A 14,527-nucleotide genomic window follows, 5' to 3' on the forward strand; every position below is an offset into this window, starting at 1 on the left:
CGTACTCAAGAGAACGCGATGTGTCGCTTGGTTTGGAAACGTGACGCATCAAGATATCGAAGGATTTTAGTGAATAGTTAATAGAATTTATTACTTATTTGGAATTTCTGGGAATCAGTTAATATTCGGGGCCCTCTGATGGTAAACTAAGGTATTCGTTAAACGAGATATAGAATAGATCTATCATTTAATATATTTTTACAAGTATAAAAATATATATATTAGTAGATATAGAAAAGTATTCTAGAATGGTAGATAGTGACCCCAAGAGCTATAGTTCACTGAACGACTGAAATCAGAGAAGCTATAAATGTAAAAATTATAACACGAAAATGCATTGAACTATAGATCTATACTGTATCTAGTCTATGATAATATTAAACATCGAAGATTCCATATGAATTATAATGAAAAATTATTTTCATTATTTCGCTTGTTATAAAATACATATCGATATAAAACAAATTAGTTACATTTTATTTTAATTTATCTGTTTAATAATTGAATATATTCCGGATACATTTGTAAACGCGGGAATTGATAAATATGTGGGCCCATTTTAGTTCATAGATGGCGTCGCTATGTGGTTATTGTATTCACGGTTGGGATAACGGTGTAGTTTGAAATTTAATCGTACATATTATTCGAAGCATTAATTTTCCATAAAACAATGTCAGACTGTAATATGGATATTATTTTTCAAATGAACAAGCTGAACACGGAATTGAGAAAGAAATTAGAAGTGGTTTCAAAATGGAGAGGTATGGTTATAAAAGTTTATTTCATTTCACAGTGGATGGTGAAAGTGCGAGAGACTTGATATTGCATTCAATTTTTAGTCGAATGTGCCGAATTACAACTGGAATTTCTGAAATTATACACTCCCGAATGCCTTGAAATTTTCGAAGAATTGAAACAATGGACGGATAAAAATACCGAATCGAACGAAAAATCATCGATCTAACGGTCAGTTTATTGCTAATTTCTCTCGTGAAAATGAACCGAGATTGTAACTACACGCGGAATCTTTGATAAGTAAAACAAAATACGTTCATTTAGAAAATTAATTTGTACGTAACTCGAACGAGCGTAAAAAATGCTATAAAAGTGTATATTTTCAAAAGTTAGACAACCGTGAATTATAAAATAATTTCATTAGTTTGCTGCGTCCAGTGGTTGGAACGGTTTCGAAAATAAAGGTTGATTTATATTAATATTCACATTATTTATTCTAGCAAGGAATGTTCACGATACGGTTCGGTTCGAACAAAAGCATCAAAAGAACAATTTCTTTAGACATATTTTTTAAGATTCCAAGGTCATCAGAATTTTTTATCATTATTGCATAACAATTGATTTCAAGACGAATCGCGTGACCTTGATTGCGAACAATTCATACCCGTCGAGCAATTTGCGCAAATAGTGAAACAACGATGAGATAAACACAAAATGATCAATGAAGGGAAATTTATTAATTTATAACATTTTGTTTGTGTTGGAAAATTTGCTGCTTTTTCGCGAAATATTTCTCCAAGTTTATTTATCTGCTGCTAATGACGATAGGTTCCACCGTTGTTTCTTCAGTCTAGATTAGGGCTGTCGAACATCTTCTCGATCGTGTTTTACCACTCTTACCACTAGTCAGTTGGTTCCCCCACTTATAAGCAGGTCAGCCACGCCCACTCCTATCACTCCGCGTCCCACGTCTCGCATCTTTCTTCAATTCGTACCGCCGCGGTCCTGCATAAATATATTACAACGTAAATGCACGTATGCAGACATCCGATGCACGTTCGTACTTCCTTTCTATTTCTTATTAATCGAGGAAACATGAGACCAAGCACGATATAGTAATCATACCTTCTGCAAAACATCATCGTCCAGTTCAGAGTTTTTCAGTGCGATCTGAACGATTCTGTCGCCAACGTTCTTCAGCCTGGCGCGCATCGGTTCCAAGTTATCGTCCGTCTCGTAGTTCAGCTCTTCGTTCTCTCGATCGTTCCCCCTTAGATTATATCCCTGGTTCTGAAAATGTTACCAGGAAAACTTATCCGAATAATTCTTCGATCGAACGGATCGATATAAAAATTATTTATTCGTCGTAATGTTGCTCAAAGTTTCGCCTGTCCACAAGGTGATTCGCGCAATTGTAATTTTGCAACTACGAACATATGTCTTTATTTATATCAAAGATTGTCAGAGTAACAAAAAATCAAATGCACGAAAGATAACCAAAAAAATGTTACCACAAAATATCGTTCCAACATGGCTGCCACCTTCTTTCTCCTCCGATCTATGCCGAAATATTGCGACCAATCGATGCTCTTCTTTTTGATCTCGATGGGTTTTAATTTGTCGATCTTCTGTCCTTTAGGCGACGGTGTCACCTTCGGCGCCTCGGAACTGCTCTCCTGCTTGTGTTCGTGTTCGTGTTCGTGATCGTGGTCATGATCATGATCATGGTCATGGTCACGATCATGGACATGGTCATGGTCATGGTAGTGCTCGTGGTCGTGCTCGTGATCGTGGCCGTGAGTACGGTTATGGCCGTCGGTGGATTGCGTGCCAAACAACGCGCCTAGATCTTGCGCGACCTTCGAACAAAGTCCGCAACACGTGCCGTTATCGTCAATTACTATCCGGCTATTATGCAGTCGACGAAACATGAAACGTCGTCTTTTCTGCAACTTCAGTTTTGCAACAGGAATTAGACGATACGGTTTTCTCATCGATGCGGTCGTTTAATATCTCAAAATCTACTGGACCAAACGCTTTGGCTTATAGCTCGTACTAGAATCGACCCAATATTTTTATTTTTTATATTTTTTTCAGACCCCATTATTACGTAATAACATTATAGAGCATATACTCAATAATTTTTGAAATATTAATGATTAAAGTTTCATTATTATCTACAAATACAATTTTAATAGACAAAGTCCCAATTACCATCATGGGGCGTGAAGTAGAGTAAGAGACTCCTATCCAGTAGGTTCAAGTTCGATTCTCGATAATTACATAAGGTTTTTTCTCTTAACATAGACAAAAAGTAATGAAATTTTATACCTAGAAATGCTAATTATATAAGTAGATAATAATGTGAAACTTTAATCATTAATATTTCACAAATTATTGAGAATATTGTAAAATGAAACCTTGTAAAGTCGTGAGAGCACGGTCAATTAACAAAATAACTAGGACTCTGTACCGCGACAGTTATAAGCAATTGAAATCTGTCGGTATTGATATATCAAATGGTATTGATAACGGAAATTAATGAACAAAGTTTTCGATTTATAGTTTTTGTAATTTCGTTTAATAAATATTTTACCCACAAAAGCGAATGTCCCCTCGAGGGCAGGATTTAAGCGCAGTTACATTGTTCGATCAATTAAGAGGGAAATGGGCACAGAATACTCCAACATTGATGTTCGGGATCAAACAAAATCACACACGGAAGCTACAATTCTGTACGAAAACTGTACTTTGACTATATCACACATACACAGGGTGATCCGTAAATACAGTAAACTCCCTCGATATGGAAGAACGAAAGCACCTAAGAAGCAACTTTTTTGACACGTATTTATGAATTACCTTGTACGTACTTCAAAAGTGACACAACTCCGGAAAGTAAAGATATTAAGAATAAGAATAGACACATTATTAATTTTTATCTCTGGTTAAATGACGCAAAGGTGAGTAATTCCCAAGTTAAGTTTGCGCACGTTTGGTGATTAATAAACAAGCGTTTACCGAACTTAAAAATCACGTTTCTTTTCAGCTGTGTTACGTCTGAAATGCATGTGCGGCACATATAAATTATTAAGCATTGGAAAAATTTGACGCTTTAGAAAACGACATTTCATGCTGGCACCTACGACTGGCGATCGCCTGAGAAGCTTCACGAGACTACCTTGGGGTCCGTGACTTGTTTCTTGGTTGACAATGATTTTGCGCTCCTCTTAGCGACAGGGTATCGTTTGGCCATGTTTTGGTAGGTCTTGAAATCCCGTCCAATCGGATATCTCCCGTTCACGTTTCTCCGTTCGGCCAAAGAGAGGTACAGCAAATTGGGATCCTGTTCTCTATCAGCGAATTCGTTCTCGTCTGGCTCTCGACCTTGCCCTCGAATCAAAGACTGCTTGTTCAGCAATTCGCCCCAGGACATCGGGCCCACGTTTCTGCCATAAAAGAATGCGTATCGTTAGCATGATTCGACTTTAAAATAATTATTTTCCTTCGCATTCTACGTTTAGAAAATATAACATTGCAGTTAATGAAGATCAGTGTGAGCATTATGAGGTTCATATAGACATGTGACTGACGTTTCTGGAGGAATTATGTTGTACACTGACTCGTAAAGTTTGTTGTTGCTCCGATCGCCCCTGTATCGATCGTAAAGCATCTGACGAGCATCCGTGTACACTTCGTCGTCCATGTCTCCGAGACCGTACGGCGAACGGCCCTGCAGTTCCTCTAAAAACAGCTTCCCCAACTCCTTGCTGTCGATGTTCAGTCGTTCGGAACCGCCACCCCTCTTGCGACGGCTGGAGCTCCTTTCGCGTTCTCTGAACAGCGACGTGACTGGTTCCTCCTGAAGCATCGTCAAATATTAGATTTACACTGCCGGTCGTGAGTATCATGCTGGATAGAATTATATAAAACACCCTCAGAATTACTGAGAAAAGGGCTTTGTGGCGTCGCCTCCCGTACTCGCCACCAGAGGGCTACGCTCTTGTTTCTCATTACTGAAACGAAAGGGGAGAATGGAACGTATCGGGTAAACCCCCGCTCATACATGTACTAACCAGTGATGACTTGATGGCTAGGCACGCTGGTTGGCCGTAGCGTAATAGCGACGCACTGTCATTATTGGCTGAGCCGCTCACAACTACAATTGCATCGCGTGACAAAGGACGTGCACGAAACGTATAGGGGCAAAGTAGGATAGAACAAGGCTGAGAGGCACTGGCGTAACCGAACGCTCAAAATACTAGCCGTGAATAGAATAAAAATGTGTCTCTCGTGGTTATGGAGACCCTACTACTATGCAGCGTGACTCTCCAGTGGGAATTGCCCCGTTTAATTTGTAGGTGCCTAGCCAACAAGCCATCACTGAATAGTAGAAGATTTCTTGAGAACGAAAGCTTCTGTATACTATAGATACGTGTCTGTGCCTTTCAGAGTAGTCTGATTCCGTAAAGGAGGGAAGAATTGAATTGCTCCCAACAGGTCTATTGTGTGGGAGGTAACTGAAATCGATTGTTTCATTGACTCTCAACTAATAGCGTTTCCTCCCGTCGAACAGAGGCTATGGAATCGAACTAATCTTATTACCTGTTGCGGGACGCTTTCCATGTAATCTTGCATCGCTCTCTCTAGCAGTTTGTTATGTAAGTCCTGGAAACCGTTTCCCACCGTTTCGCGCTGTCCAACTTCTGAAACGAACATTTCTCTCGATACTTTTGCAGATAAATATGTTATCAAAGATATGTTATTATTAAAATTATTATTACATTATTATTGAAATATCAAGTACAAAAAATGCCATCGATCAAACAGAGTATACACCTTTGTTAACTATAGTCATTCTATTGCGCCTAAAGTGGTCGTAGGGAGAGGTTTAATTTACCGTTTGGCAAGAATTCGATCTCCTCGTCTTCCACGTCAATTTCCCTGTCGCCCGGCCGCTCCCTGTCGAACTTTCTGTCCCCCTCGCCATCGTGGAGCTTGAAGGATCGTAGATCATTGTAATATTCTTGCGAATTAGTGTCCAGGTATCGTAGCTTCCTGGCGATGGCGTCCAGAACGTTTTTCAACCTTTCCACCCTTGCTTGGTAGGCCGCGGGCGTCACCGCCGTGGTCGTTCCCACGATTAACAAAATCAAGAGCCATTCTTGCCGCAGCATTTTCACCTTCGAAAACAACGAGCACGTATTATTAACAAAAGAACCTTATTTACTATGGGGTAATCTAATGGGGACTGCTGGCCAGCCATTAATCGTCTAATTCAGATTTTATTTTTTTCAGACGTAGAAGAACCATCTCCTTCGTGCTTTCTACTCTGCTATAATTATTTGTTATTGCTCAATATTGACAAGAAACGCAAGAAAATTGGTAAATGGATTATTTTGCTATGAACAGTGACGGCTGTTTTCTTCCTTATTCTCGGTCTAATCGATTGTTTGCAAATTTTCAAGGCCACAAACTTAAATTTATCATCGAATTACTGAAAAATGGTCAAAAATTAGAGGATGGACCGGAAATTATTATTCGAAATAGGATTCCGTGCTTCGATGGGTCGAGTCTCTTCGGGGAACACCCTACGTCTTCGAAGAAGGGTGGAAATGTGTGTTAGTAGTTTCGTGTAATCTCCTCTAAGTCGGGTATCGATTCTGTTAAAAGGGCAGAGAAGTCCCTCGCACGGATGAAGACGTAGGAGTGAAACGCGACGAGTGATGTAACTTATAGATATTGTTATGCTTGTGTTGGAGTTTGAGAAACAAGGTTTGATGCGATCTTCTTTAATTTGTTTATAAGTGGGTACTACGATAAAGGAAGTTTTTTTTTTTAAATAAATAAATAGTCGTATCATAACATTAAAACGTTGCTGGGAAGAAAATAGTATTGCTTGGCGAAGCACAGTAACGAAACTACGATTAGCGTGAGCGATATTATATTTAACGACAAATCTTCCTGACTTAGATCCTATTTAAACGAGCTTGGTTTATCCGTGAAAATCTCGTTATCCAATGAAGCGGTAAACACTCGCAGAAAGGCACTTTACGGGTATTCGCGGATAAAAATTGTACAAAAGGGATCTCGTAACATCTATGAAGCACTGGTTTGATCACACTAAAGATCAATGGATTCTTCAAGAGGATAACGATCCAAAACACCAAAGCTTTCTATCGGGTGGAAAACAAGAAATGTGTTGGACTGGCCATTCCAGTCTCTCAAAGCTAATTCATTTTCAAATTAATTGTTATTACAGCGTACTTACTACGGAGAACCGAAAAATAATAATAAAAGAACCGATAGTCGAAGTCTAAATAAGCCAGAACCGATATTATAATATGTTTTCGGTTCTCGTAAGAGTTTTGTGGAGTCATCATCTCCCGTACTTGCCACCAGGAGGATCGTTCTCTCGCAAACGCTCGACCGACCTTCCGTTTCTATATATACTCTCCACGACCGACCACCCGATATCCCGGCGTCTAAGGCAGGGTCTGCTAGGATGCCTAACTAATGAGCCCACGAAACGCCTACGTTCTCCCTTCCTTTTCAATCTTTACTCAACAGAATCCCACAGTTTCAGGAACCACAAAAGAAAAGATTTTTTCAATCGCTGTTAAGAACCTGTGCTCGAACTCCCCAATCGAGATCGCTACGTAATCGAACCCACGGAATAGCTACGCGTCAAGTGTTATCATCGCGATGGCCGCCAGGATCCCGGGTCCAACGGGGGGCCGTGATCGATAACTTTCGTCCAGACTCCAGGACTATCGACGTCGCGTCTGTGTTTCTCGACACGCGAAAGGCCTCTGTTATCAGACACCCTGTTCAGATAACGGTCGGATCATTCACCTTTAACGCGAACTTGCCACGGTCACGGACTACCCAAGTGATGGTCAATGACGCTAACAGATGGTGACACGAAACGCGACCGATTTCTGACCGGGAATCCCTCCAACCACCGACATCCGGGACACTTTCGAACGGGTTTGCAATTTCGATCGTTGGAAGGGGGATTGAAAATGCTAGCAACGACGAATTTTTCGAAAGACAATCGCGACGAACCACAGGGGGGGAGGGTTTGGATGGACGAAGAAAATATTAAAGAACCGGAAACGGCGGGGAAAAGGGGTTGGACTTACTTGGTTTTAATTACACATTCGCGTGACACGGTCGTTCTGCGGCGATGTGCGTTATTTTCCGTTGGTTTGTTACAGGTCCTAGCGACGACTGGTCAGGAGGAGGGTGTACATGGAATTCCGGTCTGTTCTTCCGCGGGTATCGACGACGCGGGCTTTTATATAGCGGCCGATGGGATCGATAGAAACGCGCATGGAAATGGCGTCGGATCGGGCGGCAGCAACAAGTAAAGACGCGGGGTGTGCCTAAGCAAACACACCGACCGGAAAATTATGAACGCGCGAATCAGGTTTCCGCGGCGGAAGAGCCGATTATTAAGCCGCCGAGGCGATCGACCATTTTGATTCGAAGAGGAACGGGGGGATCCAACCCTTCCCGTGCATTCGAGATCCTCTTTCGCCTGGGCATCGCGTGCCAACTAGTATTCCTCGACACGTGCAACCCGCTTCCGGGACAAAACAATAGCGCATCTTATGTTTCTAAACAAATTTTTCAATTTCCATTCGGTATACGGGAATAATCTATTTATATACAAAGCATAACATAAGAAGAGGAGACAATTGAAATAAAAATAACATAAGTAGGTTAAATTAACTATCGTCTTATACAGAGACTGACTGTATATGTACAAAGTGCCCTAATTTCGCCCCCTGGTCATTCTTTGTTAGTAAATGCTACAACCTGTCGGTTTCAACTGGAATTTATAATAGGAACACAAACCCTTTTACTTCGTTGCTTACCATTTACAAAAGAAATGCTAGTAACGATACAAACACCTTGTATATACATGTGTATAGTAGCTACGATCATTAAAATTTAAAACGGTGACAAGAGTAATATACAAGCCTGTCGTATTTAAAAATAAAATATTGATACGCGTAGCGTAAACGAGCACAGTTTCTATTGCAGAGGTCGAAAGAGTTGCAGAATCTTTTCAACAAGTTCCGTGGAAACAGTTTGAACTTTTATAATAAAAGTTCCAATGAATACGATTACAATTTCTCAGAATAAAAGTTTATAAGGAACGAAATAAAAGTTTGTAAGTTTTAACTAAATTGCAATTGATATTTTTAAAAATTTTGTAAACTTGCTTACAGCTATTTTAGTTTCCTAATGTATGTTCCTTAAACATAGGATTTTCCAATAAGAGGAACAGAACTTTCGGATGCCATGATCGCCATATTCTACTTCTAATAGAGGAATCAATAACCAAGGAATTGGTAATGCAAAGTAGAACTGCCTCTTGAAGTTTCGAACACCTGTTGCCGGACACCCTGTATATGCTACGATAATGTTTGAGGGATCAGTCAATAGATAAAGGGTACCCTTTTGTTACTTTCTTGTGATCCGGCGTCAACCGATGCTCAGTGAACGGAAAATGGGTATATTCGGTCTTATATCCATCGAGAGTGTCTCAGAGTGTTTACTACGCCGCTACTGTCGACTAGACCGACGACTTGTGAGCTTCAACCGGGTGATTCTGTTCTTCTAACGACGAGTGGAACACTGTACGTTTACCAACATTGTAACTCGTTATATTAAATACAGGGTGTTCGGCCACCCCTGGGAAAAATTTTAATGGGAGATTCTAGAGGCCAAAATAAGACGAAAATCAAAAATACCAATTTGTTGATGGAGGCTTCGTTAAGAAGTTATTAACGTTTAAAGTTCTGCCTGTACTGAATTTTTTTCTCGAAAGTGCGTAGGATTTCGGGGGTATGTCTATTCACCAAAAATGATTGCAATTGACCCCCGCAACCGAAAATAATTTTTTCAGAACGATTTGAAATTTTTTAATTCAATTGTTAATAACTTTTTAACGAAGCCTCCATCAACAAATTGGTATTCTTGATTTTCGTCTTATTTTAGCCTCTAGAATCCCTCGTCAAAATTTTTCCCAGGGGTGGCCGAACACTCTGTATTTTATTACCAATCTGTTGTGTGGTACCAATATATTACGATATAATCAAAATACTTGACGGACCCCCCCCCCCCCTCTTTTGCTGCAATTCGCAGTCGGTTTTCCTAGGGTCAAAGAAAATTCTCGACAGATCTGCGTTTCGTTTCTATGGTTTCCACACGTTTCACGGTTATCGAACGACGCGTCTGCTCCGTTTAAAGGAATGCGACCACCCGTATGCACGTGACCAATTCGAGTAGCTCGAAAGAATTCGTTCGTTCGAAAGATGTACAGGACGATCCATAATTACGTGTCCATACTACGGGAGTGTACTGTGCATTACTGATTAATTTGGCGGTCGAATGGGAATGCTATCATTGGCTTAAACATATTGACAATGAAAGTTATTATACACGCTTGCAATTTAATGTTAATTGTAAGTGAATTCTGTGCTCTTAACGCTTTATCTGCCAATAGTCGATTAAATCGACTTCTCGTTATCGACCCAGCGCTGAAAGATACATAATACTTAAAAGTGGTCCATAAGTAAAAAAAAGGTTGAGGAACACTGTCTAAAGAGCTCATCGGTAAAGGTACTTAGCAAACCCTGCCTTAAGGCTCACTCATGCTATTGACTTTTCTGTCGCACAAGAGTTAGCAGAAGGCTGGTAGAAGTGGTAAAAAGCATTGTTCTACAGTCGAGGAGCAAAACCATGTATAGGTCCATGCCTTTTCGGTAAAAGGGACGGTCCTCCACCAAACTCTCGTATACAAGGAAAAGTCGATAGTTTGAGTGAACCCTCAGACGCTGAAATATTTGATGGTCTGTCGAGGATTGTACTCGTACCAAAGGTCTCCGCATTTTTTGGATCGCGTCTTTGTTCCATTTGAAAGGCTATCGAGATTGAAAATTACAATTTAGATTCCATTGTTGATGTTCATCAATGACTCGTCATATGTGTAGCTTATCCATAAACCAAAAATAATTCGTATTACTTAGCGGAAGGCCTACAGAATTTAATCGGATCAATTGACATCAAACTAAACCTTGCAAAGATGGATAAATAGGTCCCTCGTGAACCAACATTCGCGAACACCAGTGTTTTTTCATTTCTCACGCGAAATAGAAACGGAACCTTCGTGACAGCTTGGTGTTCACATTTATAGTCGTCGATTTCAAGTGATTTCTAAAACAAAAAAACTATGAAATACAATCTTTATGACGCCTACGTCGGTTGTATTGTGTAAACAGGAAGCTACAGATGCCCTAGAAAATCGAACGTTTCGTGTGCAACAAGTTAATACCAGCGTATATACGCGTAAGACGGATATTCGTTTCAACGTTCCTCGGGGACGAACTTCTAGCTCGCTAAGTTTTCCTTTGTCACGGCGCGGAATCGCTAAATTTTAATCGCTTCTATTGTCTGCTTTGACTTTCAACGCGTCCCGTTGCACGGCGCTTATCGCGCGCCATTGTTCCGTGCGTCGTTGAACCGCCGCTCCTGTCTCTATTGATAAGCATTTCATTCGAGGCATCGCGCATTGGTCAATTTTAAAAATATACCACGATGTTTGAAAATCACGAAAACATATAATTAATAGACAGTATGAAATAAAAATGGTGCAAATATTCAGTCAAGGTGGTCACAATTTATTTACGTGAAAATGAATGAGCGTTTATGTTGAATTTATGAGCGCGGTTGAGTTTCCAAGCAAATAGCAACGAGACGCGACCGTTATTATGCATTAGAAAATCAAATACATAATACCTATGCAATGATATTAATGAGCGTGAGCTTTGAATAATTTGTGAGGTAATTACATAAAATGAGAGATACACTGATGAGAAAGAACGTTAATGTACAATTAGGATCACTACAGAGCACAACTAAAGCATTGTATCCGACAGCGGTATGAACGCGACAAGGACATTGACCGTGATTTTGGCCACCACGAGGCATCGATTGGCAGGCTCACGATCGATGCGCACGCATGTCTCTTATGAGCAGATCCCCAATTTCGGTGTGGGGCGCATCTTTGTTTGAGCAACGGCCAGCTTCTTGAGAGGTGCTGCCATTGAGCGTCGTGGTGGACAAGGTGTCAATTAACGCACAATAACAAAACAAATAATTTTATTCATTACCAGATTAATATTATTTTTAATAAATAAGCATTGTGCTAATCCCGTTGTTTTGCCTCCAACAAGGTATAGTCTCGTCCGATAGCCGTTGGCGATACGACTTATCCGATATCGCGATAATCGACCGTTTATCAGCGATAACGAAAATCGAAGAGGATTGCCAGCAACCACCGGACCCGTTTCCAGACAAAAGACCTTTCAGTGATCCGAGAAGCCGTCCAAGAATGACAACAACGAAACACGGTATCTGGGAAAATCTGGATTTCCTGAATGACGGATTCCGTCGACTCCTTCGACACGCGAGGACAAAATAAAAAGGAGAACGAGGCAAGGCCAAGCTGACCTGTTTTGCCCGTAATAATATTCACGCTTACGCGGCTGATCGATCCGTATATTCCCTCGCCACTTGACGAGTTCATTAGAATTAATTAATTCGACGAGATCCACATTGCCGTAAAGCGTACGCCACGGGGGTAGAGAAAGTAATGCCGCGGACAGGTCATCCGTGCCATCTCATAATCCGACGCCATGGTGCAACAGGAAATGAAACCAAGTGTCCTTAATTTTGTTACCTCCGGTAATTACGAACCTGTATTTGCTTATTTCTTTCTCTTCTTCCTTGTACGTATTTTTTACGCAGATAGCAATGGGATCAAGCCAAATTTCTACCATTGTGTTCCGTTTATAATCTAATATACACAATATATATATTTGTATATATATTTTGGTAACCTCTATACGCAACACTCAGTTACAAACAGACGTTAATAAGAAACGAAACTGGTCTACATGATATCGATTGATTGTTTTTAGTACGTTCCTTGATCCCATCGCTAGGTAACGCTTACGATTCCATCGATTTTGTTTATTACGAAACAAGATAGAACTTTGTAAGACTGCTCAAACTTCTGTTTTTTAACTAGAACCCAACAACGCGAGTATACAAATGATGGAAATTCAACAGGGTGCCGCGTTTAATTCACCGCCTATCCTTTCTAGGCCGAACGTCATTACGGCACAGCCGCAAGGTAAACAAACGCAATAAATTTCGTTTCGAGACTTTGTACTCGGAACCAGAGTTGGGTGAAATGCAATTTAAATGCAATTTTATTTGTTTTTCAATTAATCCTTAACAGGAAGCTATTTTTTGTAGGAGAAATCCGGCAACCAAGGAGGCCAATTCCGGTGAACACTCTGAACTGGACATCGACCTCGAGGTCTCAGCTGAGCGCGCTCTCGGGAAGCCATTTTTTAGGCAACGTGGAACAATTAGAAATACAGCAGGTCGTCGATTTAAGTACACGTGTGTACCTTTTTCGTCACGATACGAACACTTTCGCGACAGTGTCCGTCAGTTTGTACCTATTTTTTCCAAAATGTTTCGTACTACGATTGAAAATTTTTAGTTGCATTTAACAACATAAAGTTAAGTTAAAGATGTATTTTTTTCAATTTGCAACGTTTGCATTATTATTTTTTTTTTATTGTCAGTGTTGGCTAGATCGGAAAGGGGTTCCCAGTACAGGGTCAAAGTGCCAAAAGCGGAAACGTTGTTCTTGGCAATGGAGATGAAACACGAGAATCGAGTAGACGGATTCAATTGGTCCAAACTGATACGTGGTGACTTCACGTTGAATATTATCGATCAGTGTGGCGAACCAGCATTCATTATGAAAATAAACTCCAGATGGACTTTTACGTTGAACAAACTGCGCGTAAGTTCGGGTCTCGATCGCGTTCAGGGGCGAATGTATCATAAATCCAACGAAGCTTCGAGCCCCAAAATTCGAAGGGGCCCTCAGGAGTTTTTATTATGTCAATTAGATTTGCTGCTGATCGGCATTTATGTTCTCTAGCGTTCTTTTTTTGTTAAGTTTGTAATTTTTATTATATAGAAGATCACGGTAGGAAGCTCGAACATCATCGGAACCGTGGAACAAAATTTCAGTATCATAGGACCAAGCTTTACAGTGTACGACGCGACACGAAATGAACTTTGCAACATATTCGGTCCAAATGTTTGCGGTTGTTGCATGTACAAAGAAGCACAATTCCAAGTAACGTCTATCTACAATTTCTTAATAGCAAATGCAAAACGGATTTAAGAAATTAGATTCAAAATTGCCGCAGGTGATTTCTATCGATGGTACTCATCAAATTGCATCGCTGATACATCAATGGGACAATTCTCTTCGCGATTATACCTTTCTAATTACGTTCCCAGCAGATACGGATATAAAACTGAAAAGCTTACTCCTCGCTGCGGCGTTTTTGGTGGTAAATATTTGACGCTATAAAAATTTAACCACTCTGTTTGGTCAGGAGTATCATTTTTGCGTATTTTAGGAACACATGTACTTCAAATGAATAAGAAGAACGTCACGGACTTGAATAAAAAAACATGAGACTTGCGTTAAAAACATCGTTTCGTTCATATTCGAGACAAGCTCTGAAAGAAAGAAATATGGATAATTAAAAACGATTACAGGATTTTTTCTGACTCAGTCAGAAATCACAAATCGATGTATTATTTAGATACCGATTTTTCGTATACAGTCTAGGGGAAAGATACATCGCTCTGTAATGTTTTTTCTTTGTCTCTTATCTAA

The 14,527-nt window shown here is 40.2% G+C and overlaps 2 protein-coding genes across 2 annotated transcripts; one reads left to right on the forward strand and one right to left on the reverse strand.

Moving 5' to 3' along the window:
• Positions 1–1,450: 1,450 nt before the first annotated feature.
• Positions 1,451–8,016, reverse strand: LOC143347988 (uncharacterized). The gene is made up of 8 exons (XM_076777709.1): positions 7,881–8,016; positions 5,636–5,918; positions 5,341–5,441; positions 4,359–4,597; positions 3,917–4,184; positions 2,247–2,594; positions 1,861–2,025; positions 1,451–1,740 (listed from the first exon to the last, which is right to left on the reverse strand). The coding sequence occupies exons 2-8, from the start codon at positions 5,910–5,912 to the stop codon at positions 1,720–1,722; spliced, it is 1,419 nt and encodes a 472-aa protein (XP_076633824.1). The 5' UTR covers positions 5,913–5,918; positions 7,881–8,016; the 3' UTR covers positions 1,451–1,719.
• LOC143347992 (phospholipid scramblase 2) lies at positions 8,006–14,401 on the forward strand. Its single transcript, XM_076777714.1, has 9 exons — positions 8,006–8,917; positions 9,013–9,386; positions 11,985–12,495; positions 12,842–12,946; positions 13,072–13,221; positions 13,410–13,633; positions 13,814–13,975; positions 14,049–14,195; positions 14,265–14,401. Exons 3-9 carry the CDS (start codon positions 12,447–12,449, stop codon positions 14,283–14,285), a joined length of 858 nt encoding a protein of 285 aa, XP_076633829.1. The 5' UTR covers positions 8,006–8,917; positions 9,013–9,386; positions 11,985–12,446; the 3' UTR covers positions 14,286–14,401.
• The last annotated feature ends 126 nt before the right edge of the window (positions 14,402–14,527 follow it).

This window comes from Colletes latitarsis, chromosome 11, assembly GCF_051014445.1.
Source record: "Colletes latitarsis isolate SP2378_abdomen chromosome 11, iyColLati1, whole genome shotgun sequence".
NCBI classification, from domain to species: Eukaryota; Metazoa; Arthropoda; class Insecta; order Hymenoptera; family Colletidae; genus Colletes; species Colletes latitarsis.

Excerpts from the sequence above, each read along its gene's own strand:
- LOC143347988 (XM_076777709.1), bottom strand. The coding sequence starts at position 5,912 with ATGCTGCGGCAAGAATGGCTCTTGATTTTGTTAATCGTGGGAACGACC. Across the intron at positions 5,442-5,635 it reads GATCGAATTCTTGCCAAACG|AAGTTGGACAGCGCGAAACG; the intron begins GTAAATTAAACC and ends TGTTCGTTTCAG. Across the intron at positions 4,598-5,340 it reads TGGAAAGCGTCCCGCAACAG|GAGGAACCAGTCACGTCGCT; the intron begins GTAATAAGATTA and ends ACGATGCTTCAG.
- LOC143347992 (XM_076777714.1), top strand. The coding sequence starts at position 12,447 with ATGGTGCAACAGGAAATGAAACCAAGTGTCCTTAATTTTGTTACCTCC. Across the intron at positions 13,222-13,409 it reads GGTCGTCGATTTAAGTACAC|TGTTGGCTAGATCGGAAAGG; the intron begins GTGTGTACCTTT and ends TTTTATTGTCAG. Across the intron at positions 13,976-14,048 it reads ACAAAGAAGCACAATTCCAA|GTGATTTCTATCGATGGTAC; the intron begins GTAACGTCTATC and ends AAATTGCCGCAG.